The following is a 26,202-nucleotide window of genomic DNA, read 5'->3' on the forward strand; positions in this document are numbered from 1 at the left end:
CACGCATTAATAAATTGCTATCGACTTAAGGTGAATGAGATGTTTTCTGGTGAAAACAATTTCGAGAAAAAATAAAACAAATGCTGCTAATAAACGGGGATCCACCGTACTGTGCGGCAAAATGCCAATCATATAAGGGAATATGTCTCCATCAAGCGACAGAAAAGGAGAAGTACATATGACCTCACCCGTGACGTAGCACGTCAATACGTAGGCAATCGCGCTCGTCCAAATTTGCGCGGGTTCGCTGTGGGCATGGATTACTCTGTACGGTCGCTTCAGAGATCACCAGATTGCCAGTAAATAAGGTAACAAATAAGCGTTATCGTGAAGCATGGCCGTGTACTGTGACTCGGAGACACCTTATTGTGTGGACGTAGTGTGTTCAACGAAGAGTTTGCGTTTGTAGTGAACGTCAAACGTCAGACCTACCGCCATGTTTGTTTTGATAGTTTTTTACCACAGTAACGTTTGCTTGTGCAAACAAGTTTTAAATTGCTTTTCGCTTCTTTTCACAACTTTATAGCGCGGACCTTAAAACGAACAGATGTCCAAGCGTGCGGCGTTTGTTGAAGCCGCCACGAAAGACAATGTGGAGGACTTCCTTCAATTCATCAAGCGTCATGTGAGTACGAAGGAAAAACCCTTTCAAAGCTCCAACAACTTGGTTACTTGCTGACAACAGCTACAATTCTTCACCTCATGTTTTGATATTGCCCCTTTTTCAGAGTGTAACTTTTATTGAACAAGTCCACCTTATCCTGTTCAGATGCTTGCAAAGGGTTAAGGAGTTACATTTTTCTGGATTCAGGGGAACAAATTGAAACCATTTGAGTTGCTTCCTAATTCTCATTGTTGTCTGTCCTCCTGAGCAGAAGGACAAAGCAGACCCTTTCGATGTGGAAGAGGTCGTGCAGGAGATGTCCAGAGATCAGAGAGCGTCTCTGTGGGGGAAACTTGCCTCCCTTCTGCAGGACGTCCTGTTGGAGGTCCCCCCTGAGCGCTGGGAGGAGGACGGCAGAGACACGGACCCCGTGAGTTTGTTTGGACCTCAACCACTGAACGGCAAAATGCTGCTGCATCTTGGTCATATTGTGCTTGCCTTCATCCTCTAGCAACATGCCATGGCCGTTGTGAATGGCGTTACGCTCGTGGCCAGCGTGTCACTCAAGGTCCTGCAAGATGGAGACTCCTACAAAGGCCTTCTTGATGTTGCCCGCCAGCTTCACAGTGGGTGTGCTCGCCACTTTCTTCTACGATGAATGGTGTCACTTAAAAAAAAAAAAGTCCCTCCTTCCCTTGCCCAGATGTTCTACTGTCTCTTCCGGTGTCGGGGGCCCACGTGCCGCCCCACATTCACACGCTGTGTGAAGCCTGGTGGAAAAAAGGCCTGCAGGACAAAGAGAAGTTTGGCCACACTGCTTTCATCATCTCGCTGCAGAAGAGCTCAGTTTTGGAGAAAGTGGTCTGTATTTGATTTGCACAATTGAATGTATGAAAACTAATCCAGAAACATGGTTGTATGCTTGTATGTAATATAGAAATCATTTTTCTCCTCATCTGTTCTCTATTTTTATGCCTTTCTTGTCAGGGTTCTGAAATCCAAAGAGTCTGGAGCCTCCACAAGGTGCTGTTGGATGTGGACTACGCCTCTAGCAAGGAGCTCATCGACCAGCTGCTCCAGTGTTTCTGCCGACCCGCCTTCATCAGAAACAACGATGTGAGTGTTAGTGCTTGCATCCATCGCTGTCATGTCCGTCAACCGTGTGTGTGGCCTTGCAGGGCAAGCGCTTCCTGGTGTTTCTCTTCAGCTGGGACATCAATTTCATCAGTCTCATTCACAGCACCATCAAAAATAATCTGGAGTTCTTCAGCAAGTAAGAGATCGTTATGCAGCTCGGTAACACTTGTCCCTAGCGGTCCTGACTGTGGCTTTGGTTGAATCCAGGAGCACAGTGTCGCACATCACAGAGATCTACTTCAGGGCCTGGAAGAAGGCCAGCGGAGACTTCCTGGAGAAGATTGAGAATGCATGCATACAAGATTTCATGCAGTGTGCCATCCTGCTGCACAGAGCCTCACCTGTCCACACAAAAGTCAGACAGGTAGACGTGTGCATAATCTACTTTAACCGTAACTTTACTACTGGATGATCCCTGTGCATACTTTGCTGCTCTACCGTAAATGCTGGCTTCTTTTGCTGCAGATTTTGAGCTACTTCCACACAAGAAAAAGCTGCCACCGAGTGGACAAGATGCTCAATGACTTGTACAAGCCCATCCTTTGGAAAGCCCTCTGTGTACGTATTTAGGGTGGAGTGTTTTACATGTGGTCCTATAATGGTGCCAAATCGGTACTTTGGAACCGGTGCTAAAAAAAATCAAAACGAGCCAAATTTTGTCCAAAAACAAATGCAAGTTGAACATGTTTTACCTGAGCACCACATGAGGCTAAAGCAGGGGTGTCCAAACTTTTTCCACGAGGGCCACATAGTGAAAAATGAACGGATAAAAGGGCCACTTTGATACTTCTAAAGCAACACATGTAGATATGCTAGGAAGTTAAATATATTTCAAGAATAAACACATCTCAGCTTTGCGACGTAGGTGGAAAAAAACTATTATTAGTATTATCCTTGCTCTTTTTTCCCCATTTTTGCTTTTTAAAATTTATTTTGTAAATATTTAAACTACCTAACCTTTGTAAATTTTCTTTTCATTGTATTATGACTTCATTTCCATATTTTTCCCATAATATTATAACTTTTCCCCAACCTAACTTTTATTTAGTTTGTTTCTTGTCATATTATAACTTTAAGGTTTTTTTTCTTAAATTTTTCAAAGCAATGCTACTAACATGCCAATTTTTCCTCATAATATTACAAGTTTATTCTTGTAAAATTGCGACTTTTGTCTCGTTAGAGTATGATTTTTTCTATTCATATTTGAACTTTGTTCCTGTAAAATTACAGCCCCCCCCCATTTCTACCGTTTTTGTTTTTTATTTTTCAACTATTTTGACTTTCTTCATGTCAATTTTCTTCCTGTAATTATGACTTAATTTCCATAATATTTTGACTTTATTTTCCTAATATTACAACTTTTTCTGCAATCTAATTTTCCAAAAATTGCAACTTTATTTGTTGTTTTGTTTTTTTCGCATAATATTATAACTTTTTTCCTTTAAATATTTCAACTTTATGCTCGTAAAATGACATTATTTTTCTTCATAATACAGTATTCACGCATTATTCTCGTAAAATTAAGACTTTCTTAGATTACAACTTTTTTCTCTTAATGTTTTGACACTACTTCCCATTTTTGCTGTAATTGTTTTTTTTTTTAATTATATTTTTAAATTGTGTCGCGGGCCAATGGTCTAAAGGCTGCACCTCTCATCACCAGGCCCCTAACTTTGAAGTTCGTGCCAACGCCACTTTGCTTTTCACCTCGGCGTTCCCCATCCACGACCCCGATCAAGACAATGAAAAAATTGATGGGGCTGTTCAAAAGCAGCTGGACACCGTCATGGTGAGAATGTTTAATGGCCGTCTGTTGTGTTGGTATCGTCCAAGGTGGTCCTAACGTGTCAGTATTTCACCTTTAGGGTCTCCTTTATGACCCTCACCCCACCGTACGCTCCAACGCGATCCTGGGTGTCTGTAAGATGCTTGCCAAGTGCTGGGAGCTCCTGCCGCCAGCCATCATCACGGACTTCCTGAAGAAGCTGTTGACAGAGCTGGCATCCGACACCAGCTCCCCCGATGTCCGCTGCTCTGTCTTTAAGGTGCGCTTCCACTCGCCATGCGTCTTAAACTGTCATGTTTTGCTAGCAACGTGATGTCCCTCCTTAGTCTCTCAGCATTGTCCTGGACAACACGCTCAGCCACCCTCTGCTGGAAAAGCTGCTGCCCACGCTCAAATATAGCGTCCACGACAAGTCGGAGACTGTGCGCATAGCGTTCCTCGACATGCTCATCAATGTCAAAGCAGTGCGGGCAGCCAAGGTGCTTCAACTCTGTGTGTACGCTCACTGGCCACAACATTAGGTCCACATGTAATGAACACCCCTGAGTCATACAGTTCTTGTACTGGATTCATTGTACAGGTGTACCTAATGAAATGTCCAGTGAGTGTATAAAAAAAAAAATTGCACCTCCACCGGTCTGAAGCGTCAAGATGCTCTTTGGCTTACCCGTCCCCTCTCTGCATCCACCTCCAGTTCTGGGACGTGTGCAACATGGAACACCTGCTTGCCCGCCTCGCTTTGGACTCCCAGTCCGTGTCCAAGCGCGTTGCCGAGCTGCTCTTCAAGTCCTTCTTCCCCGTCGACGATTCGGAACGGGAGTGGTGCAGCAGGTGCATGACCCTCATCCAGATGAACCCCATGGCAGCCCGAAGATTCTACCAGTACGCCTACATACACACCGACCCCACTAACATAGGTAAGAATACCATGTAGTTGCACACCCCGTATGTTAGCATTTAAGATTAACGTCTTGTTTTGGTCTCCCTCCAACAGTAAAACTGATGCTGGCCATCCGCCGCATCCTCAACACCTGCATTCCGAGTGAAGGCAGCGAGATCAATGACAGCAACAAGGAAAACAGCATTGTACGTTTACAGCTTTGGTGGGGGCGGTGGAACAAAAACACATCGCGGTAAATGTGTATTGAACAAATAAACAAACAAGTAGCAATAAAAGTTTCAAATGGAAAAAAAGAAAGTTTTCTGATAATGCATTGCATCTGAGCAATGCAGTCATTGGTGCTTGCAATGCTGTCAGCCTGCCTTTGTGCTCCTCTGGCTCCCTCCGGTGGGCAGATGCAGCATTGCAGCACCATCCATCCACCCATTTTCTATGCTGCTTGTCCTCCAATAAAATGCTTTGCTCAGACGCAGTGCATTATAGGAAAATATTATATTTCTTAGGTACACCTTTTGAGTGTTAAGTTGCTGCGTGATGATTTTAGTGTTCTTTGTAAGATGAAACCATGTGTCAGAGTGTTAAATTGAATGGCACAGTAAACGATTTGTAGTAGTTCTTTTATGACGTGGACATGTGAGGCTTATAGTCCGGTGCGGCTTATATACTGTATGTACAAATCTGTTTTTTCCTCTAAATTTAGTGGATGCTGCTTGTACACCACAGTTGACAATAAATAATTGATTTGGCTTTTTTGACAAGAATTTAAAAAAAGAAACGCTTTCATGTCAAATTTGTACAAATTTGTGTCAATTAAAATGTATAAGGTAAAGTAAACGGATAAGTATTCACCCCCTTCAGGTCAGTATTTAGTAAATGCACCATTAACTGCGATCATAGCACTTGCAAAACAGCCCAGACTGTCAGATTCCTCAGACAAAAACAACCTTCTTCTTCATTTTTGGTACATTTCAAGTGAGAGTTCATGGCTTTCTCACCAGATACAACTGGTAAAGAACCCGTGCAACAGTTGTTGCATGTGCAGTCTCTTCCGTTTGGGAAAACTGAACTTCTAACTCCTTCAGAGTGGTTGTAGGCGTCCTGGTGGCCTCTAGTCTTCTTCTTGTCTGATCAGTTTGTAGTAATAATAATCCACAAGGGAGCTTACTTGATTATCATTAAGGCAGGTTTGATTTCACGCTCAGTAGGAAAGCTTTTATCAGCAGCCAGCATGTTAAAGAACAATTTGGACTGATGATGTGTTTTGACACTCTTGTATTAGGTGTTCAACACACCAAAAATCCTCCTCGTTTTAGTCAGGAATAACGTAGATGATGGTGATGTGTGTCTTCAGGCTGAGAGTGGACCTCTGGCCAACGACATGGTGGCCAGTCTGCTGGAGGTGGTGGCCATCCTGTGGCGAAGCATCAACAACGTCTTGAAACGCAACAAGGAGGCTCAAACGTTCGTGTACACCAAGTTTGGTGGTGTCATGAGCAAGTACTTCAGCATCTTTGAGGTAACATTCTTATTTTCCCTCTCTTATGAGGAAGAACCTTGCCAGTTAACTGATACATGTAACATATATGTAGCACATATCAGTGTTTCCCACACGACTGCAGTTATGTCCTTTTCTAATTTGCATACTTGGCCATCACGCAAAACTCTGGCCAAAGCGGATATTTTCAAAAACCTGGATTCAGTGTTTGTGTGTGGATATGTAAAATGGAGCTTTTTGGTTGTGCAATAAGAATTGTGCAACACTATTCCATGTTTTTATTCGGGGGTTTTATGCTGCCGATTCCAATACTGATCATCGATGAGTGAGATCGACTGATGATCACATGAATAAACTGTACATTGTTCTATTTATGATGAGTGCTATGGGCCAGAGGCAATGTATAGGGCAGAAAAGTTAGGACAATTCCCAAAAAATAGGTACTGTATAAGCCTAACTGGACTACTTGTATAAGCCGCAAGTGTCCACGTCATAAAACTGGGTTCATAAATACACAGGACTTGATGGAAAATGTCCTTTGTGCCAATCACATGAGGCGTGGATGTTGAGAGTGAACTTGATCTCAGCCATGGGAAGGATGTACATTTTGGGACACATCAGTAGTGTATCTTTGAATGAGTGGGTGTTTCGGCCTTTCAACACTAGACGCCCTCATCATAGGCGGCCGACTACAGGGTGACCAAGCCTGAGCCCCATGCCCAAATATGAGTAAAGTAGTGCCTGGAAAGTGGAAGGGCCTGGGACCAACAAACTGCCCCGCCCACTGGATTGTCGCTCAGCCTCCCTTATTCCCCCCAAACCCCACCCTTGGGTAAGGGCAGGAAGGAAGGGGATGGGTTTAAAACTTCTTTAGGGTCGTCAGGTGGGTACCCTCTGTCATTGGTGTTTCGATAATAGGCCCACTGATAGGCCCATGACACCTCCAGAGAGCTCATCGGCAACACCTGGCGTCCCAGATGTGTGCCCCCCGATGCTTTGAGCCCAGCAAGGGTCCTTGCACTTGATTCATAGCCACTGGTTGCTTCTTTCGGCCGCTTCAGAGACTGATCTTATTGTCTGTTGCAGAGCCTGTCCATGAATGCCAAGGTCTTTCATGAGCCTGGTGGTAGAGAAGCCACAAAACCTCTGCATCCTACTTCAGCTGGATAGACCTTGGCCTTCCAAATGACATATTGTGGCACGCATGGTAGCTCTTTATTTGACAGGAGCCAGTCATGGCTATGAAAAAACTCACGACGAGCTTGTCAACCCTTTGGAAGTCACAGGAGCTCATTACTCAGTATAACAGCCCGACTCATGGTGTCATCTTAGAAAGAACGCTAAAATCATCACACAGAATAAAAAAAAGTCCAGTTTTCCTTTAACGTTCAAAAGGTAGCTAAGAAATGTACAATACAAGTACCAATACAAGTTTAAAATAAGAAACAACTATTTTAACGGCTTCAAATCATGCATTTCGTCCCAGCAAAGTATTTCATTGGACATGGCTGCCGGGTGACTGGTGGACAGAGGCAGCTGATGAATCATTGCAGCGCCTCTGCAGCAAACGGGTCGCGCCACATCTATTTTTTTTTTCTAAAAAGGTAACTCGAAATCTGTGGCAGGCCGCCAGAAATAAATGAATGAGCGGAGCGTAATCACATCCTGTTGTTTTTATATGGTTATTGCTGCTTGCATTTGCTTTGCCTTTCTGTCAGTTCTGTGTAAAATCAATTAACCTAATTGTGTTTGTGTTGTTCAGGATGAGCGATGCACAGCTCCTCTTGTGCAGATGGCCTCTCTCCTGCCTCCCAATGCAGTACCAACATTCAGGTGAGCATGTGTGCATCTTTTTGTCATGGCTCTTCCACTGATCTCGCTTTGGTCGTCTATCCTAGCTGTGGTGTGCTCTCCCGGCTGAGGAGGATGGACTCTGGAGCCACGGCGGTGCAGTACGGCATGCTGCTGGACTGCATGTGCATGTGGGGCCAAGCTACAAGCATCTTGGAGCTCATCACTGACTGGCTTGCAGAAGCCCTGCCCAAGAAACAAGGGGTCAGTCAGTCGTCACTGCAATGGAAAAAAATGTGTCAGAATGTGTCCTGAAAGCTGTGATGTCTTCTTGCCGTCACCCCTCAGGGAACACACAACAGTCAGAAGGTGCAGTTCCAGGAGACAGTGGAGGCCAAACCGGACATAGCGCTGGCTTACTTGGAGTACCTACTGATCCACTCGTCCACACGGGACAAAGTCCTGGCTCTTAGTCAGGGTCCACTCCGTGAGCTCCATACAGTTCTAGGAAACTGGAAGGTGAGTTGGCAGCAGTCATCTTCACCTGAAATCAGGCCATTCCTCATGTTAACATTCTACTCTACAGACGGTGCTGTACTCTCACCTCAGTTCCGCCTCTGAAGGTGCACGCGCCTCCAGTGTGGCCCTGAAAGCCTTCACCTGTCACGGCCGCCTCAGTGCGCACCTGCAAAATGGCGTGAGTGTACTTGTTGTTTGAGGCTGCAGAGAAGCCATCTTTTGTCATGAAATTGTCAAGAAATGCTGCATCGCCCCCTAGCTGTCAGACGGCCGCGAGTACCTGCAGTCTCTGGCGCACACGGCAGCGTGGGTGGCCGAGAGGGTGCTGCCCTTCCTGGCCAAAGGTCGCCTGGGAGACGCTGATGAGGATGCAGAGACAGCGACACAATTGGCGTTGGAGATAACCGAGGTGAGCATCCAAGGCTTGCTGCTTGCAGGGGAGAGTTGTGCCAAGACTGTTTATAACTGTCATAATCAAAGTCAAATTGCTGAAAGTGTGCATTTCCTGATCAATTATAGGGCCGAGACTCAAGCCTCACCGTACTTCTGAATACACAATCCTTCACAAATGTATTTAATAAACACCATGACTTTCTACATCCTGTGTAAGGTCTTTAATGTATGTAAGGGTGTGCCATCACTATTTTGGCTGGTTGGACAATAAACTGTAGAGAATAGTCAGTGAAGCAGACAGTAGCCAGCCATGAACCTTACCGTACGTTACTGCTTAGTAGTGAATATGAACGTATATAATAGTTTCCCCCTCCATCAGAACTTCCTGTTGGTGTGCAAAGACGTGGTGCTGGTGGGTTTGGCTGACGACATCCTCAGGGGTGAAATCCTGCACCTGTGCTCGCTCGTCCTGCTCTCAGGTGAGTCTTGTATGGCGGAAAAGGTTTAGTTTATTTCTAAGATACGTAACAAAGTCACACTGAAGTACATCACATTTTTACACAATTCTAAATGTTTGAAAAGCAGTCGGAAGAAGCAGAGCTGATTTAATCCTACCCCTTCTCCATGTCTTCGCAAATACTGATATACCTGTAGTAATCCCTCGTTTATCAATGTTGATTAGTTCCAGACCCGACCGTGATCAGTTAATTTCTGCAAAGTAGAATTCTTTATTCATAAATGGAATATTTCTGTAGTTGGAGCACAGAAAACCTGTTTACAACCTTCTAAATTAGATTTTTGACATTATTAGAGCCCTTCAGACAAGAACTAACACCCCTATAGTCACATTTACAACAGACATAATGAGAGTAAATAAGCCATTTATTGTGTGCGTTGCTATAAATGTCGAGGGAAAGGCTTAAATACAGTTTAAGGCCTAGGCTACCAGCACTTATTAGTTCGCTGACGAATCACTTTGGATGAGGAGCGAAACGTCCGACACATTCTTCACAGAAGTACAGATGACGTCTCAAGAAGCCTTTCCCTCGATGGACAACTCCTGTACGACTGAGAGCCTACACAGACGTTGCTATAAATGTGTTCCGTACGGGAGGACCGGAAGCGATGGGGGTTCAGAGTTGAGTTTCAGCTTGCCGTGGGTTACGGCCGCAGTTGCCCATGTTTTTATTAGTGATATAAGGGATTATTGTGCACTGTTGTGAGATCAATCACACCAGTAATAAAAGCCTGTTCTTTCGGCAATCAAGTCTGGTGCTTGTGTGTCTTACCAAACATTACAGGAACATTACTGACACCTAGTGACCAGTGTAGAATACTACCTTTCATCACCACATCTTTGAATGCGTCTTTTGAATTGTATTTTAGCTCATTTAGCCATTTTTATGCTTGAGAATGCTTAACTTAGGCAAAAAATACATAAAATTTGCTTAAATATGTATATGTTTTGACTAATAACTATGTTCAACCACGAAACCACACGATTTATTTACTTTTGAAAAACTGTGCCAAGAGTGAAGCTGCAAAATTTGACATACCGTAACATCCAGTGCATAAGCTGCTACTTTTTTATTAAACTTTGAACCCTACGGCTTACACACCGGTTAATTTATGGCTAAATTACAATCTCGTGACATCTCCTTTGCTTCAGAATAACTATTAATCGTTTAAATACTGTGCCACGAAATATAACAGTCTGACTCACAGTGTCAACATACAAAGAACACTAAACTCATCACACAGCAACTTAACAATCAAAAGGTATACCTAAGAAATATACAAAAAAGTACCAATGGCAAAAAAAACAATAATAAAGCATAATAAATAATGCATTGCACTCATTGGTGCCTGCTGGGGTGCTGTAATGATATCGGCCTCCCTCTGGTGGACAGAGGCAGCATTGCAGCGTCATCCATCCATCCATCCATTTTCTATGCTGCTTGTCCTCCAATGAAATGCTTTGCTCAGATGCAATGCATTATGGGAAAACTTTAAAACGTTTTTTTTTATTTATTTAATTTTAAACTCGTATTGGTACTTGTTTGTATATTTCTTAGGTATACCTTTTGAGTGCTATGTTGCTGTGTGTGTGTGTGTGTGTGTGTGTGTGTTAGAAGTTTAGTCTTATTTGTAAAGTCAGACTGTTATATTGAGTAATGACCTGCAATTTCCAATGGGTTGACAAGCTTGTCGTGAGGTTTTTTTATCGCTCATGATTGGCACCTGTCAAATAAAGAGCTACCTGGTCCTCATGGACTCGTGCGCGCCACAATATGTCATTTAATGACGTGGACGTGTGCGGCTTATAGTCTGGTGTGGCTTATATATGTACAAATCTGTTTTTTTCCTCTAAATTTAGTGGGTGTGGCTTATAAACCGGAATTTACGGTAGTTTTTAATAGTTCTTTCAGTTGTGAATTCGGGATAAATGATATCAGACACTGTGGTTCGGCATTCTTTCTTATAAAGAGCATACTTCTGTACTGTTTTGTTAAACTGGGTTATATTAGTACATTGGTTGACTTTTTTTACTCAACCCATTCCATGTTTTAATTCCACATACAGAAATGGTAAAAGTGTGTTGTTGTGTGTGTGTGCACACAAATGTTTGAAATGTAGTTTTTCCTGATCAGTGAATTGCAATGTTTGTGATAGAATGAATATAGGGATTGTGTGTTCTCTGTAGCAAAAATGTATGGATTGTCCTGACTGCCCATTTTTTGGCAGTGTAATTAGACAGAGCTTTTGTGAAGCACCAACAGTAAAACTGGAAACTCAAACTTGTTTGCTTGGCAGAGACGGGCTACAGGTGCATTCCGGTGGTGCTGCAGCTTTTGAAGGAGGTGACGGACAGTTTGGTCCTAGAAGACAACAAACATGCAGAAGGAGATGAGGAGGATGCTGCCACCGTGTGTCTGGGCTTGGTAGCAAACATATTCCAGAAGATCATAGAACGCTTGGCTCGCCGACTCAAGACGGAGCCGGAGGGCGGCAAACAGGTACTCATAAGTTAAGTTTTTTTTTGTTTGTTTTTTACAAATAATAACCAAAACATGTATAATTACTGTGTACCGGCTCCTCTAAACGAAATTAGAATATCATGCAAAATGTACTTGATTTCAGATGAGACTAATTAAAGGCTCAGGAAGTTTTTGCAGTTAGTTTTTTGATTCGGGCGTGAAGCAGTAGTTTACAATATTCAACTTTTTGACCTTTTTTCAAATGTTATGAGATACTGAATTTTTATTAGCTGTAAACTATAATCATCAAAATAATTGAGAACAGACAAAATACATTCTTGAAATAGTTCACTGCGTTTAGTGAATCTAGTATAGAATATAACAGTTTCACTTACACTACTGAAATAAATTAGCTTTGAAATATACAGTTGTCCCTTGTTTATCGCGGTTAATTGGTTGCAGACCCGACCATGGTGAGTGAATAGGATTCCTTATTTATGAATGGAATATCTTTGTACTTGTGGCATAGAAAACCTGTTTACGACCTTTTAAATATGCTTTTTAACATTATTAGAGCCCTTTAGACATGACCTAACACCCCTACAGTCACCTTTACACTCATCCTACCCAATATAGTAGACATAATAAGAGAAAATAAGCCATTTTAGACATAAATAAGACTTTTGTGTTGATATAAATGTGTTCCCGAGGGGAGCTGAGTGCCGGGCAGACAGGAAGTGACGTCGGGGGTTTAGAATTGAGTTTTCCTCCTTTTGGCATGGGTTAATGCAGCAACAGCAGCCCATGTTTTGATTGGGGATTAGCACGGCTGACATAATTCAAACCTGCAATCAAATCTCGCTTAACATTACTGACACCTAGTGACCAATATGGAATACTACATATCTTCGCAACATCTTTGAATGAGTCTTCGGAATGCCTTATATTTGTATTTTAGTTTATTTATTCATTTTTATGGTTGAAAATGCTTAATTTAGGCCAAAAATATGTTAAATTTTCATGTTGTTTGACTAATAATTGGCCGTATTTAACAACGAAACAGCATGATTTATTAATATAGTTTTGAAAAACCGTGATACAGTGAAGCTGCAAAATTTGAACCGCGAAGTGGCCAGAGAAGACTGTATTCAAATTCATTGAGTACCTGTAGCTAGAGTTTATGGCTAGAAATACTTCCTTGTTTCTCCTCTTCAGTTGTGTCAGTCGGCTGTGCCCGGGATGACAGACTTCCTGCAGGTGGCTCAAAGCTGCACGTCGGCCCCCCTCAATGGGGTCTTCTCCACCCTTTTCGCCATCATCATCGTGGAAACCAAGCACGCCCTTCAGAAGGTCAGCAGCTCTAGCATGATGCTTGTTTGTCTTACACAAATTAAAGAGATTGTGAATGTTGCTGTGCTTATCTTTTTTGGAGATCACAAACCCAGAAGAGGTCATGAGCCCAGAGACGGTGGAGGACATGCCACCTCTGTCTGCCGTCCTGCTCTCTGTCCTCCTGAAGTCAGCAGCGGTCACCAGGTAGGAGGAATCTGTCGTAGAGCATTCTATTAAGTAACTAAAAACTGCATGTGAACTGTGACTGACTGACAAAGAACCTGACTGACGCCGAAGAAAGTGACTGACTAAACTGGCTGACGCAGAAACTGACTGACGGCAAAGAGGCTGTGCTGGCTGACGCAGAAACTGACTGACCAAGTGACTGACCAAGAAAGTAACTGACACAGAAACTGACCGACGGCAAAGAGGCTCTGCGACTGACCAAGAAAGTAACTGCCATAGAAACTGCCCAACAGCAAAGAGGCTGTGCGACTGACCAGGAAAGTAACTGACGTAGAAACTGACTGACGGCAAAGAGGCTGTGTGACTGATTGACTGACGCAGAAACTGACTGACGGCAAAGAGGCTGTGTGACTGACGCAGAAACTGACTGACGGCAAAGAGGCTGTGTGACTGATTGACTGACGCAGAAACTGACTGACGGCAAAGAGGCTGTGTGACTGACACAGAAACTGACTGACGGCGAAGAGGCTGTGCGACTGACCAGGAAAGTAACTGACATAGAAACTGACTGACTGTCAAAGAAACTGACTGACGGCAAAGAGGCTGTGCTGGCTGACGCAGAAACTGACAAAGAAACTAACTGACTGATGTAGAAACTGACTGACTGACTGCAGAGAGGCTGTGTGACTGACTCTCAAAGGAACTGACTGACTGACACAGAAACTACGTTTACATGTACTGGAATAGTCCAAACTAAGGCGGGTTGGAAAAAAGAAATCCCGTCCATACTATGCCAGATTAGTAAATAGTTGCATCCAGACAGGAACAGATCACTGGGTGAATGATGTCATGAACAAGGCACACCTACATGTTGCGCTGTAAACAGGCTCACAGGCGGAACCACATGACACACCAAACTGTAGAAGAAGAAAGATGCGCTTAAGTTTGTCGTCTTACTCTTTCCAAGGCATATTATGTTGGCTTCAAAGCTCACTTCTGGTCCCGGGTCGGTGATGCCATTGTTTTCACAAAGCAGCGGTTTTGCTCGTCTACAAGGGAACGACGAGCCGGCGTTTTCAGATTTCCCCACTCTGGAATCCATTCTCAAAAAATACCGTTTCAGGACAACCCAGAATGCCATTTCCGTCCCATTATCAACACACATAGCCCCTTAAATGGTGCTGGGGTTGGTGGGAGATGAGAATTTCCATTTTTTCCCCTTCATTTTTCCCACAAAATTTCCCTTATTTCGTAATGCAGATGTTGACAGGTATGGTTCAGGTGTCATGTTAGGTATTAAAAGTATCTTCTTCTAGAGCAGGGGTGTCCATAGTGCGGCCTGCAGCTTGTTTTTTATTGGCCCACAGAACATCGTAGAAATAAAATTCAACCAAAAACCCCAGCAAAAATGGGAAAAATAGAGCAAAAAGGAAAAATGTAAAGACAAGAAGCTGAAATGTTGATACAAATTAATGATAAAACAAATCTTTGTCTTTAAATAGATATTTGTAAATTGTTTTTTTACAGAAAAATATCAAAAGTGGCCCCCCGCTTTCAAACCAGTCATGCACGAATGAGTTTTATTAGTGCGTGTAACTAGAGTGACTGATTTAAAAAAAAAAAAAAAAAAAAAAAAAAAAGTGTGAAGCCTCATTTGTTGCCTTTTGCCTTCAGGGCGTTTTTGACCGAGGTGGTCTCCTCTCTGGACATGGAGGCCTTCAGCGGTGTGAGCGAGCTGGTGGCCGTCGTTCACATCCTGGCGGTCCTCAGAGGCGGTGAGACGCTTTTTCAGATGTTTGATGTTGAGATGAGTTGATGCTGAATGCTTCTTGCACTGCTGCAGCGGGACAGTCCAAGGCGTGCTTGAAGAGCGCGGCCATGCATGTGCGGCAGCAGCTTGATGTGCACGCCGACAGCTGCGACATCCAAAGGTAGACCCCACCCAGTAAGCTCACTTTTACTAGGAGACCAATGTCTCCCCTTTGTTTTTCTCTCCTCAGACTCCTTCATGAAGCTGCGGCAAAGACGCTGGATGAAATCCTGGATTAATCATCTAAAACACGGGTCTCCAACCATTTTTCTTCTACGAGCTACTTTTTTTACACAATGAAAATGGCAGAGAGCCACCGCTACTCCTTTTTGTAACATTTGTCTTCATAGGTTATTACAACACAAACAAACTGAATAATCGTGTTTTGCCAGTTCCACAACTCAGTTTGCATGAACACAAAAATGATGTTATTCATCTGCATCTTGCATTTCAGTACACATTTCTTCCCAATGCAGGCGTCTGCAAGTTTCATCATGGAGCTACTTGGACAAAGCTATTGAGCTATTTTATCTATATAACAGTTAAACAGTGCTTGATTCACATAGCAGATATCAACTCAAACAGTGTGGTCATTGTGATAAACCAGGGGTGTCCAAAGTGTGGCCCCAGGGGCCATTTGCGGCCCACAGCAGTTTTTTTTTTTTTTTTTTATCGGTCTTCAGCACGTTTTAAAAATACAAACGAACTAAAATACAAACTAACAAAAACAACAAGAAAAATGGAGAAAGGGCAGCAATTTTACAAGAATAAAGAACGAATCTAAAGTCATAATTTTAATCACAACAAAAAAAAAATTACGAACATTAGGGAAAAAATGTAATTTTCCCAACAATTTCTTGTAATATTATTAAGAAAACAAAGAATAAAGTAGCAATTTTGGGAAAATGACGTTGGGATAATTCATCCATCCACTTTCAATGCCGCCTATCCTCACTAGGGTCACGGGTATGCTGGAGCCTATCCCAGCTGACTTCGGGTGAGAGGTCGGGGTGATGCCCTGGATGGGTCGCCAGTCAATCACAGGACACTTATAGACAACCATTCACACTCACATTCATAACTATGGACAATTTAGAGTCGCCAAATAACACAACATGCATGTTTTTGGAATGTGGGATAAAACGGAATACCCGGGGGAAACCCACGCACATGCAAACCCCACACAGAGAAGCCCAACGGAGATTCAAACCCAGATCTTCCCGATCTCCTGACTGTGTGGCCAACATGCCACCGTGTGGCCCACGGTGGGAAAATGTTGTGATTAAAGTCAAAATATGGGAATAAAGTCACAGTGTTTTGGAAAAAAAATGACAACAAAGCAGTTGAAACAGTTGTAAAATTGAAAAACGTCAAAAATGGAATAAAAGTAATAATACACTTTGTAACCGATAACAACGCTGATGCAGGCAGTTTTTTCTTTAAATAAATATAACTTATCATATCGAGATGTTTTGGTTTAGAAAATGTAAAATATCGAAGTGGCCCTCTTATTCTTTAATTTATGTTTTTTTTTCCCCTCGCTGGGAAACGTTTGGACACCCCTGCCATAAATAGAGGCATGATGTCGGAGTTGAACACTTCCTTAGAGTTGAAGCAAACTTCAGCAACTGCGCATGTTTTCTTTTTTACAGGGTTCCGAGACACAAGTATGGAATTTGATTTTATACATTTCCAAGTATGGAAAAGTGTGGGGGGGGGGGAATACTCATTTTTCATTTTCCAAGACTGTCACCACTATTCTGTTTTTAAAAAAATAAAATTATGAATAAATAAAAATAAATAAATGGATCTATCTGTTTTTAAGGCGCTTGCTGAGATTCTTGTGTGAAAGCAGACAGTCGGCGACACATCCTGGAAAACATTTGGGAAGGTTGACAAGTTGAATGGCCTCCCTCTTATCCTCCTCCGACCCTTTTTAAAACACGTGCTGCACACTTTGGAGGTAAAATGATTGATTTTAGAGTGTGTGTGGGTTGGGGGTGGAAGCCTAATCAGTCTTGATCACATTATTTACACATGCAGCTGTTAAATACAGAAAATGCCTACTCGAAATAAATCCCCCACCACCATCGCTTTAGCGCCCCCTCGTGCGCAGCGCCCCAGTCGCCACATATACTGCATACCCACTTTTTGCGCCTCTGAGGACGTGTTTTATCCACAGCCAGGTGCCCCCCTTCATTGCAACGTGAGATGCGGCCCTGCTCGTCCTGCACGTTTCCCCTCCACGACAGTGTGACGTCACGCATTTAAGGAGGGGCTGCTGTCTGTTGTTGGCGCTGATTCTTTTTCTCCATTCAAGCCTCGTCCTGCTTCAGACATGGCCCAGGAGCTCCCGGCTGGCGTGGCGGAGGTGATGCGCTTGTGAGGCGGCCATGGAAGGACGCAGCAGCGCGATGGCGTCCCCTTGGCGCCCCGTCGTCGCCCTCGTCTTGGCCGCCAGCCTGACATCACCTGCCTGCGCCGACACAACATTTGGTGAGCATCTCTGCAACTTGCATTTTTCCTCAGCAAGCGTAGAAATAAGTGATGTTGTTCTGCAAGGTGACGTCCAAGCATCAGAAAGTTACATAAGAATCCTTTCAGGGCCAGACACCACATGAGACACACCTAACATTCTGCCTTTCCAAACATCATAATTAATATGTTCATTAATTTAACAGCTTCATTATTATTGTTGTGCTTCATGCTGACAAATTTGGGGTACCCTACTTAGCTCTCGGGTTTATTGATGGATGCTCACTGAAATAGAACTATTTTTAGATCTTGCTAATAAACAGTTCCTTTTTTATTTTTCAAATTGTATGCTATGCAAAATGATTAGAATCATAAAATAATTCTATTGAATTGGAAATGTTCACTGTTTGGCTGTGAGAGGTGGTTCAACAACGGTGTTGTGTTGTGGCTCCAATGGGAAAAAAACAAAAAAAAACACGTTGGGTCCATTTTCTGTACTTCTTGTCCTCACTTGGGTCACGAGTGTGCTGGATATGCTGGAGCCTATCCCAGCTGTCTTCAGGCAAAAGGCGGGGTACACCCTGGACCGGTTGCCAGCCAATTGCAGGGTAGATATAGACAAAAGACTATTTACAATTTCTCTAAAATACAAGTTTAAGGCCTTCAAAAGATGCATTCAAAGACGTTGAAGATATGCGGTATTCTACGCAGGTGTCAGTAATGTTCAGTGAGACACACAAGCACCAGACTTGATCACCGGGACAGGCTTTTATTGCAGATTTTAATTATCTCACAACAGGCGCAATAAAATAATCCCTAATAAAAACACGGGTGACTGTTGTGGCCGAAACCCACGGCAAACTTAAACTCAACTGCGAAACTCTAATGTCACTCACTCTGCTCCACCAGGGAACACATTTAAAGCAACACACACAAGCATGTGTCTTATTTATAGCTTAACTAATTTAATACCAAAGATGTATTAATACGTTTTTTGCGTGAGAGGCAAAAAGAGGTGAAGACGCAACTGCAGACTAAAATAAGTAACTTTTCAAGCAGTTGTAAGCCATAAAAAACGGCTACTTGGTGGCAGAACTGCATTCATTAAGAGCTCAGCATAGATCATTTGCGTGTGAAAACACACTGGACAGCAAGGAGGAAGTGGAAGAGCATGGAGGAGTGTAGCGTACAGAAGGTTATGATTGTAGGGAAATTTTAACGCATGCACGCGTACACACACATGCATACACACGGTTTAGTTCCATATGTGAAAACTGTAAATAGTTCATGGTGTTATATTTGTAAATGTATTGTTATTTTGATGTAAAACAACCCTGTTTTGTGTTTATGTTGGGATAGTTGTTTAGATATTTGAGCTGTCACAAAAGCAAAAAATCTGTGTCACAGTGCAAGTTATGCTTGAAATGTATCTCTTCACGAAAAGCAGATTTTCTGTTTTAGTCGGGAACTGATATTTTCCTGAAACTTACCTGTTTTACTGCTGATTACTAAAGAACGGGAAAAAACCTAGAAACAAACATTTTTTTTTCTGATGAAAGACAGTAGTCTAATCTTTTGGTAGGTTCCATGCTTATATTGCCATAGAATAGTCTGTGTGCCTTGAAAAATTGTCTAAAATGGCCAGTAGTGAAGGGGTTGTATTTTGAAAAATTGGCTTGGATTGAATGAGTTAAACGGCTTATTTTCTCATATTTGTGTTCACTATTTTGGGTAATACGAGTGTAAAGGTGACTATAGGGGTGTTAGTTCATGTCTAGAGGGCTCTAATGTTAAAAACTACATTTAGAAGGTCGTAAACAGGTTTTCTATGCACTAAATGCGAAATTATTCCATTCATAAATCAGGAATCCTACTTGTGGAAATTCACTAATCACAACCAATTATATTATGATAAGTGAGGGATTATTGTATATGGTATTTGAGTTCATGAAAGTTGCATTTATATTTTTGTTGAGTGTAAATACACTGCCTGGCTAAAAAAAAAAAAAAGTCAGACACTGTAAAATTACGTATTTATTACTGCACACATTTGCTGTGTCATGGTTTCCACAAGGTTCTGCAGTGTCACAACAATGATTGATGTAGTTGCATTCATTTAGCATTTTTTGCATTGATGAATCCAGCACATCCCAAAGATTGTCAATGGGGTTTAGGCCTGGACTCTGTGGTGGCCAATCCATGTGTGAAAATGATGACTTGAAGCGTTGTTTCACAATTTGAGCCCACTGAAATCCCAATAGTGTCATCTTGGAATATACGTACCTCATTAGGGAAGAAAAACGGCATGCATGGAATAAGATGGTCATTCAGTATCAGACCTCATTCTTTCACCTGCAGAAACTCCAACATTATTTGCTGATTTAGTTTTTGGCCAGCTTGTGTACATACAGTACATTGCGTGGTGACGCTCTCAAGTTAAACTTGGCAAAGAAGGTTCTGTGGTGCAGGTTGTGGCATGACTTATTTCACGTGTCTTAGGGAGCGCATGTTAACATCAGTAAGCGCACGATGATGTGAAGAAATGTTTGCCCCTTCCGGATTTCTTATTTTTTTGCATGTTTGTCACACTTAAATGTTTCAGATCATCAAACAAATTTAAATATTAGTCAATGACAATACAACTGAACCCAAAATCCAAACCTACATGGCCCTGTGGGGAAAAAGTGATTGCCCCCTAAACCTAATAACTGGTTGGGCCACCCTTAGCAGCAGCAACTGCAATCACACATCTTTGCAGAATTGTTGTAATTCAGCCACATTGGAGGGTTTTCCAGCACGAAGCGCCTTTTTTAGGTCATGCCACAGCATCTCAATAGGATTCAGGTCAGGACTTTGACTAGGCCACTCCAAAGTCTTCATTTTGTTTTTCTTCAGCCATTCAGAGGTGGACTTGCTGGTGTGTTTTGGATCATTGTCCTGCTGCAGAACCCAAGTTGGTTTCAGCTTGAGGTCACCAACAGATGACCGGACATTCTCCTTCAGGATTTTTTGGTAGACAGCAGAATTCATGGTTCCATTTATCACAGCAAGTCTTCCAGGTCCTGAAGCAGCAAAACAGCCCCAGACCATCACACTACCACCACCATATTTTACTGTTGGTACTTTTACGCCAGATGTAATGGGACACACACATTCCAAAAAGTTTTACTTTTGTCTCGTCAGACCACAGAGTATTTTCCCAAAGGTCTTGGGGTTCATCAAGATGTTTTCTGGCAAAATTGAGACGAGCCTTATATTGTTTTTGTTATAGTTTTCGTCTTGGAACTTGGCCATGCAGGCCATTTTTGCCCAGTGTCTTTCTTATGGTGGAATCATGAACACTGACCTTAACTGATGCAAGTGAGACCTGGTTGGCCACACACTCCTGGGAAGGTTCAACACTGTTCCATGTTTTCGCCATTTGTGAATAATGGCTCTCACTGTGATTTGCTGGCGTTCCAAAGCTTTAGAAATGGCTCTATAACCTTTTCCACACTGATAGATCTCAATTAATTTCAGTTAAGTTATGTTTTAACAGGAGAGGCAATCAATTTTTCACACAAGGCCATGTTTGTTTGGATTTTTTTCTCCCTTAGTAATAAAAAGTTTCATTTCAAAACTGCATTTTGTGTTCAGTTGTGTTGTCATTGACTAATATTTAAATTTGTTTGATGATCTGAAACATTGAAGTGTGACAAACATGCAAAAAAATAAGAAATCCGAAAGGGGGGCAAACACTTTTTCACACCCCTGCGTATGCAGTATTATGTTTTTTGCTGCTCTTGATTCACATTGGACATGTTTGGAAGCATTGTGCGCACACACACACACACACACGAGCACATACGTCAGTGCTGCTGCAGCGTGGGAGAAACTTGCACAGATATTGCGTCATTCACCCTGAAATGCAGCTTAAAGAAAAGTTTAAAAAAAAAAATCTATCTTCAATGAAAACCAGCAGAAAAGAACTGTTCTTGCAGGAAAAGCCCATGTTTTCTTCCCTGCATGTGTTCCATTACTTTTGTCAGTGCAGTCTAAGCGGAAGGGCGGCTTGTGGTGGTTTATACAGAAAATGTATAAATGTGTAAAGAGTCAATTCTTATTAAATAAGAATAGAATGTTTTGACGTGTGGGAGGCAGGAAGTCAGGAATATTTAGGCTGCTCGCAAGACGTGCATGTTGCTTCTCCTCACTCACAGGAAGTTGGTCTAAAACAGGGGTGCCTGAAGTGTGGCCCGCTGCTCATTTTCTCTCGGCCCGGGGGCATAATACTCATTCCAACTTGACTGGTTTCCTTCAGTTTGAACGTACGTGGAAAAAGGTTGGACATTTCTGTTGTAAACTGTGAGTCAGGGATGTCAAATAAAAAGCTTTGAATGTGCTGGAAGAAGAGATGAGAAGATGCTGATGAATTGAAAGCAGGACAGTAGGTCTCAGCAGCGAATCCTTAAGGAGGCAGCCACGCATGTGTGCGATAATCACGCATCTGCGAGAAACACCACACCTGGAACGCTTTGCCGTAAACACGGTGAGCCGACCGTGCTACGCCGATGCTAGCGGCTGCCGTGTGAGACGAAGAGCTCGCGTTGATGTTGAGCTGGGAGAGAAAACGAGGCAACGTCTCCGCCGTGCTATTTCTGCTTCCTCTGTTGCCATGGCGACGAGGCCATCTTGAATTCATTGACGGCCGGGCTGCTGTCGTCAGGAGGCCACCTGCCTGATCTTTCTTTGTTGGCGTGCGCCGCCCCTCGTGTTGTCTTCATGCCTGCGTGGTTGTTGTCTGGAGGCTGTGGTGTTAAAGAACAAGCCCACACGTTGATGCCGGCCTAGCCGGCCTTCTCCGGGATGCAAAGGAAGGTGCATCACTCTTCTGTCTCCACTCATTCCTTTGGACTCGACTTGACAAAAATCATCATGACTCGACTTGGACTGTAGTCTGATGACTTGAAAAGACTTTTGAGATTTTCAGTGAATCTGTTGAGTAAAATGTGTCATCAACAACTATTTTTTTCCACAGAATTTGCCTCAGTGAATGCATCTATTTGCGTATTTAACAACAAGCATGCGGGTTACATTTCTGTGCGGCGACTAAATCCTGAATGCAATGCCAGCACTCTTTTTCTGTGACTTAAGTCCTGTCACACTGGTCTTATTTTATTTCAAACATTAAACAATTCTAAATTTATCAATTGTATTTGTCAAATATAATAGTTTGTTACATTGTTAAAATGGCGTTTTATTCGGGGGGGACACTAAACAGCGCTTAGACCTGACTTAGTACTTGCATGTTTTTACGTTTTTTTTTTTGCGTAAGAGGCAAAAAGAGGTGATGATGCAACTCTCCACTGATGCATTTCGCTTCCGAGCACTTTTAAGCCATAAAAACGGCCACAAGGTGGCAGAAGTGCATTTGATAAGAGCTCGGCAGGGATCATGTTAACAGACAAGTCGCTCATGACAGGGGGGGAGGAAGCGAGAGTGGAGGAGTGTAGCGTGCAGAAGGTTACGCATTGCAGGGAACTTTTAACGCATGCACACACACACATGGCTCTGTTCCAAATGTGAAAACTTAAATTAATGGTATTATATTTGCAAATAAATTATTTGACGTAAAACAACCTCTTTTTTGTGTTGTTTATGATGGTATCGTTGTTAAGGTATTTGAGCTGTCATAAAAGCAAAAAAATATTTGTGTCAAGGTGAAAGTTATGTTTGAAATGTATCTGCACAAAAAGCTGGTTTTGTCCCTTTTGTAGTCAGGAACTGATATTTTCCTGAAACTTACCTATGTTCTACTGCTGATTACTAGAGAACGGAAAAAGGTAGAAACAAACTTTTTTTTCTGATGAAAGGACGGGAGTGTAATCTTTCTTTTGGTAGAGAACACAAAGAACACAATATTCCGTGTGCCTTGAAAGATCAGTCAAAATTGTCTAAATGGCCGGTACTGAAGGGGTTATGTTTTGAAAAATGGCTGCGATTGAATGAGTTCTGCCAGTGAGTAAAGGTTTAATGTTGATGTTGCAATGCATTCAGTGTCGTTTTGTGCTTTCAGGTTGCCTGTTTGAAGATGACCTCTGTGGACCGTATCAGTTCTGTCTCAATGGTAAGACCGATCACAATTTTCAAAAATCCTTGGAAAAACCTCTCACACCTCAACATCAATGGCAGCAATTGAAATAAGTGAAGAAATAATGGATCTAGTATTCCATATAATTCATCGCAGTACAGTGGAAACTCGGGTAGCGCACGCCGCAATTTGTGTTGTTTTTCGGTCCTTGTTAGCGTCCTATTAGCTTGGAAACAGGAACTGAAAGTAAGCGGTGTCGCCCGTCTGTGATGTTATCAGCGGTTGACTCTGAAAAATGTTAACACAAAACACGTTTTTATAGTTTTACGCGCATAAAGCTAACTGAACGCATATAAACGATAAATGAAAGGGACAAATGAGGACATGACTGCTCCCGAGGGCACTATGTGGCAGCGAGCTCAACACGGACACAACCTTCATGTTTTTTCATAGGTTATTTATTAATTTCAATTGTGCTTCTCACCTTTTTTTTTTGTCATTTAACCGTTTTGGGTAATTGAAGTGAGGAACATGATTGAATTCAGGAAATAACCCATGACAAAACAGGAAGGCAGTGTCCGTGTGGAGCTCCCTGCCACATCGTGTCTTTGGGAACGGTCACATCTTCAATGAAAGTAAACGCAGCCTTAAATGTTCATTTAGGATAGAAGGATAGAACGTGAGCTCGACAGGCGGATTGGTGCGGCGTCAGCAGTGATGCAGACTCGGCATCAGAGGGAGCTGAGCCGAAAGGCAAAGCTCTCAGTTTTTCCCATCGATCTCCGTTCCTAGTTCCTACCCTCACCTATGGTCGTGAGCTTTGGGTAGTGACCGAAAGGACAAGATCGCGGGTACAAGCGGCCGGAATGATTTTTCTCCATAGGGTGGCTGGGCTCTCCTTTAGAGATAAGGTGAGAAGCACCGCCATCCGGGGAAAAACTTGGAGTTGAACCGCTGCTCCTCCACATTGAGAGGATCCAGATGAGGTGACTTGGGCATCTGGTCAGGATGCCTCCCGGACGCCTCACTGGGGAGGTAGGAGGCCTCAGGGAAGAATCAGGACACGTTGGAGAGACTATGTCTCTCAACTGGCCTGGGAACGCCTCAGGATCCGCCAGGAGGAGGAGGACGAAGTGGCCGGGGACAAGGAAGTCTGGGCTTCCCTGCTTATTAAGTATAATTGGGAAACTATAAAAATGTGTTTTGTGTTAACAGTTTTGAGGTGACATCACAGACAGGCGACACAACAGACTTCTCGGATCCTGTTTCCATGTAGCGGCTGGCTCATAGCATGCTAACAAGGACGTTTTGTTGTAAAAATACATTAAGAACACAGTTGGACTCGCAGTCTATTAACAGCACGACAAGACATGCACCATATTGTGCGCCAGCCAGAGAATGTACACAAGCCAAGGCAAAATTTTGGCGTAGATTTTTTACATTAACCGAAAATTGTGATTGTGGCGTATGTAAGACCCTTGACATGCGACTGAGACCAAGTTTTCTGACAATGGGCAACACATTTGTCTCCAGAATGCCTTGAAAGCATTGAGCTTTCATTGTACCCTGCACCGATTATTCAAAATAGATTCAAAAAATAAGATACAGTTAAAAATCCCCTAGTTTTTACATGTTTAATGCGAGTGGCATTTTGTCCCACTTTGTTTGACAGTCCTTGAATGCACCTTCTAACTTTGTCTTATGTTGCACTATACAGTATTTTTACCCTTTTTCTTTCATCTCGTATTTGGTCCCAAATTCTGATACTATGTGGGAATGCGTAAAGGTAAGATTTGATGAGCGTACTGAGTGCTAATGTGCACATTTGTATTGAAAAACAAACTCCAGGCTCGTTCTGGTGGACGCTGGTTCTTTATTCATTTCGTGCTTTTAATTTGACGTTGTTCCTGTCATCGTTTTAAGCAATACATAATAAATAAGATAAATGAGATCTCTATAATGTACGCATGTTTTATTGATGTGTTGAAAATCTTGCCCGATGACAAGCTAGCGAGCTCAGCGGCGGTTCAAGCTATGGGTCACATGGGCTGCATTCTCTTCCTGGCACGCGGAGGACTAAAGAAAAAAAAATCCCGTGTAACGCGCTCATTTTCTATGTGTGGCAGATGGGCGCCCTCTACAGGCGGGATACTAGCGCCCTCATGCTGCTCAGACGTGATCAAACGAAACGCCCACCAGATTCATTACAAAGTTAAAAAATGTCATTCTTTTGGGGATAATGTGCATTTTAATATAGTAAAAAAATAGTCTTTGTAAAGAAAAGCTATTAGTGTGAATTGGTCTTGGGAGGCGGGGTTGTTATGGGGACGCCATAGCATCGTCCGCCCAGGGCGTCAATCAAGCCGGAACTGCCCTGAGCGTGGTGATGACGTAACAGACAGGCAGCCGGAATCTAGCAACATTTAACGTCTTCATCATTAAAAGTGCTTAACCCCCCCCCCCCCCCCCCACACACACACACACGTACACATTCATATAAACGGTGGCCTAGTGGTTAGCATGTTGGCCACACAGTCAGGAGATGTGCCCTTCGATTGGCTGGCGACCTGTCCAGGGTGTACCCCGACTCTCGCTGGGATAGGTTCCAGCATACCCCCGAAGTGAGGACAAGCGGCATAATAAATGAATGAATATTATTATCATACATTCTGTATCGCCGAACATTATGGACACAGAGCTGTTGGAGGAGGACGCTTGTTGCCAT

At 42.9% G+C, this 26,202-nt stretch overlaps 2 protein-coding genes across 3 annotated transcripts in view; both read left to right on the forward strand.

The window, feature by feature from the left end:
* The first annotated feature begins 221 nt into the window (after positions 1 to 221).
* Positions 222 to 16,599, forward strand: ncapg2 (non-SMC condensin II complex, subunit G2). The gene is made up of 27 exons (XM_054766422.1): positions 222 to 308; positions 527 to 625; positions 876 to 1,034; positions 1,116 to 1,230; positions 1,308 to 1,465; positions 1,592 to 1,720; positions 1,783 to 1,877; positions 1,949 to 2,105; positions 2,207 to 2,299; positions 3,405 to 3,530; positions 3,607 to 3,786; positions 3,854 to 4,006; positions 4,222 to 4,444; positions 4,522 to 4,613; positions 5,780 to 5,944; positions 7,686 to 7,756; positions 7,822 to 7,978; positions 8,063 to 8,233; positions 8,301 to 8,411; positions 8,493 to 8,642; positions 9,006 to 9,105; positions 11,441 to 11,643; positions 12,820 to 12,954; positions 13,037 to 13,140; positions 14,797 to 14,897; positions 14,966 to 15,053; positions 15,123 to 16,599. The coding sequence occupies exons 2-27, from the start codon at positions 548 to 550 to the stop codon at positions 15,169 to 15,171; spliced, it is 3,363 nt and encodes a 1,120-aa protein (XP_054622397.1). The 5' UTR covers positions 222 to 308; positions 527 to 547; the 3' UTR covers positions 15,172 to 16,599.
* A 464-nt stretch (positions 16,600 to 17,063) lies between these two features.
* Positions 17,064 to 26,202, forward strand: part of ptprn2 (protein tyrosine phosphatase receptor type N2) — a 125,226-nt gene continuing 116,087 nt past the window's right edge. The window contains exons 1-2 of one of the 2 annotated variants that reach the window (XR_008567310.1): positions 17,064 to 17,428; positions 23,463 to 23,513. Coding sequence is in view for 1 of the 2 variants with exons in the window: in XM_054765011.1 (XP_054620986.1) it covers positions 17,326 to 17,428; positions 23,463 to 23,513 (154 nt within the window). In the remaining variant the exon portion in view is untranslated. The remainder of the gene's footprint in view (positions 17,429 to 23,462; positions 23,514 to 26,202) is intronic. The other variant, XM_054765011.1, reaches the window with a different exon arrangement.

Source organism: Dunckerocampus dactyliophorus, chromosome 21 (assembly GCF_027744805.1).
Source record: "Dunckerocampus dactyliophorus isolate RoL2022-P2 chromosome 21, RoL_Ddac_1.1, whole genome shotgun sequence".
NCBI lineage: Eukaryota > Metazoa > Chordata > Actinopteri > Syngnathiformes > Syngnathidae > Dunckerocampus > Dunckerocampus dactyliophorus.